General features: G+C 57.6%; 1 protein-coding gene across 1 annotated transcript; it reads right to left on the minus strand.

The window, feature by feature from the left end:
- Positions 1-286: 286 nt before the first annotated feature.
- On the minus strand, positions 287-1503 carry LOC136552391 (bisdemethoxycurcumin synthase-like). Its single transcript, XM_066543952.1, has one exon. The coding sequence runs from the start codon at positions 1501-1503 to the stop codon at positions 304-306; it is 1200 nt and encodes a 399-aa protein (XP_066400049.1). The 3' UTR covers positions 287-303.
- Between the last annotated feature and the right edge of the window lie 519 nt (positions 1504-2022).

Genomic DNA, 2022 nt, shown 5'->3' on the forward strand with positions numbered 1-2022 from the left:
TGATCACCATCCAGTTTCACCAATGGTACGTAAAACCGTTAGTTATTTAATCAAAGCGAAAAAAGGTAAGCCCACAAATATAAAGTTCAGAACGATGATAGATTCAACACCTGACCCTTTATTGTTAAACAAATTCAATCAAAAAACGATACATATCAAGCTGATAATTAAGGGACTACTAATTTAGCACTCCACCGCCTTATTACGGTTCATTACTGTAGGTCCGTCTTACTTATTGATGGATCTAATGACTTGTAGTAATACCTTTGCGCATCGGGCTGTACTGCATTTAGATTTGAATTTCTAATTTCCCTCCAGAGTGTCGGGGGCATGCAGCACCATGGTCTCGATTGTGATTCCCGGTCCGAATGCCATCATGACTCCCCACTCCGGCGCTTGGCCTTCCTTCAGGTTGGCCGCCCGACCCCGACGGCGGCGCAGCTCATCGAGCACGAAGATCACCGTTGTGCCGCTCATGTTGCCGAACTCGCTGAGAACGTGGCGACTGGCCGCAAGCTTCGCGTCGTCCAGGCCGAGCACTCCCTCGATGTGGTCTAGGATGGCACGGCCGCCAGGATGGATCGCCCAGAAGAGGTCGTTCCAATCGGCATTATGGATGCCAAGCGCGCCAAACGCGTCCACCAGGCAGCGTTCAACGTTGCATCCCAGCAACCGGGGAACCAGGTTGGAGATGTGGTATTCCATGCCTCCCTTGTTGATTTGCATGGAGATGGCGTCCTCGGTTTCCGGTATGGTGGTCTGCGAGGCGAAGGTCATCTCGAACAGCGGGCGCTCCACGGGGCTGACGGGGTCGGCGCCGACGATGACGGCACCGGCGCCGTCGCCGAACAGAGCCTGGCCAAGGATGTTGTCGGGGCAGCCGCCTTCCGGCCCGTAGAAGGCGATGAGCGTGATCTCGGAGCACGCCACGAGGACGCGCGCGCCGCGGTTGTTCTCCGCGAGCTCCTTGGCGAGCTGGAGCGACCTGCCCCCGCCGTAGCAGCCGTGGAGGTTGAGTATGGTGCGGGAGACCGTGGGGCTGAGGCCCAGCAGCGACGCGAGGCGGCGGTCGGCGCTCGGGGCGCGCGCGCCGGAGTAGGTGCTGAAGATGAGGTGGGTGATATCGGTGGCTGGGCGGCCCCACTCGGCGATGGCCTTGGCCGCCGCGGACGCGGCCAGCTCTGGGACGGCGGCCGAGGCGATCTCCACGCGGGCGTCCAGGGACGGCAGCGTGCGGTCGGTGAAGTCCGGGTTCGCGGCCAGGAGCTGCTCGTCCAGGTGGACGAAGCGCTGCTTGATGCCCGACTTGTTGCATATCCTGGTGAGCTTGCCCTTGAGGTCGGTGAGGTGCTCGCTGTTTGTGACGCGGAAGTAGTAGTCGGGGTACTCGTCCTGGGCCAAGCACGTCGGCGGGTTCGCCGTGCCGATGCCTAGCACGGCAGCCGGCCCATCGGCGCGCTGGGCACGCCTCATCTCGCGGACCGTGGCGCGAGCGCTGCCCATGGAATGGAAGTAGTCGAATGGAAGACACCGAGCAGTTAACCAGCTAGCTCGCCGGTGGGCTGTAGCTACCAGCAGCTTCAGCTTGTACTGCTCCTGCTCTGCTAGGGATCGAAATTTGCGTCTCGCTGTGACTCGCTGCTTCAGAGCGGCTGGAGGTGCTCTCTATTTATACTACTACTAGTAAGTACAACTTGTGGGCCTGTTGGTTTCCTCGTAGCGTTCCATTGATTGCGATGTGCGTTCGGCCGGGCTACCGATGGCGACGATCTTATACCACGGATGGCACTGCCCGCCACTGCTGTGGGGAAATGACTTAACCCGGTCAACCGCGCATCAGGAGTTTGACATGTCACGTATGCAGGAGGGGCACGGCTGCTCGGGCCTATTCGCTATACGGGAGACAATGCAGAAGACAAAAGAGCAAAATACCTCTCAATTTTTTTTAAAAAAAAAGTAGAGATAGATGTATTAAGGGAAGAGAAAGATGCATTTGAAAGTGAGAATAATAATTATTGTAGG

This window comes from Miscanthus floridulus, chromosome 4 (genome assembly GCF_019320115.1).
Source record: "Miscanthus floridulus cultivar M001 chromosome 4, ASM1932011v1, whole genome shotgun sequence".
NCBI lineage: Eukaryota > Viridiplantae > Streptophyta > Magnoliopsida > Poales > Poaceae > Miscanthus > Miscanthus floridulus.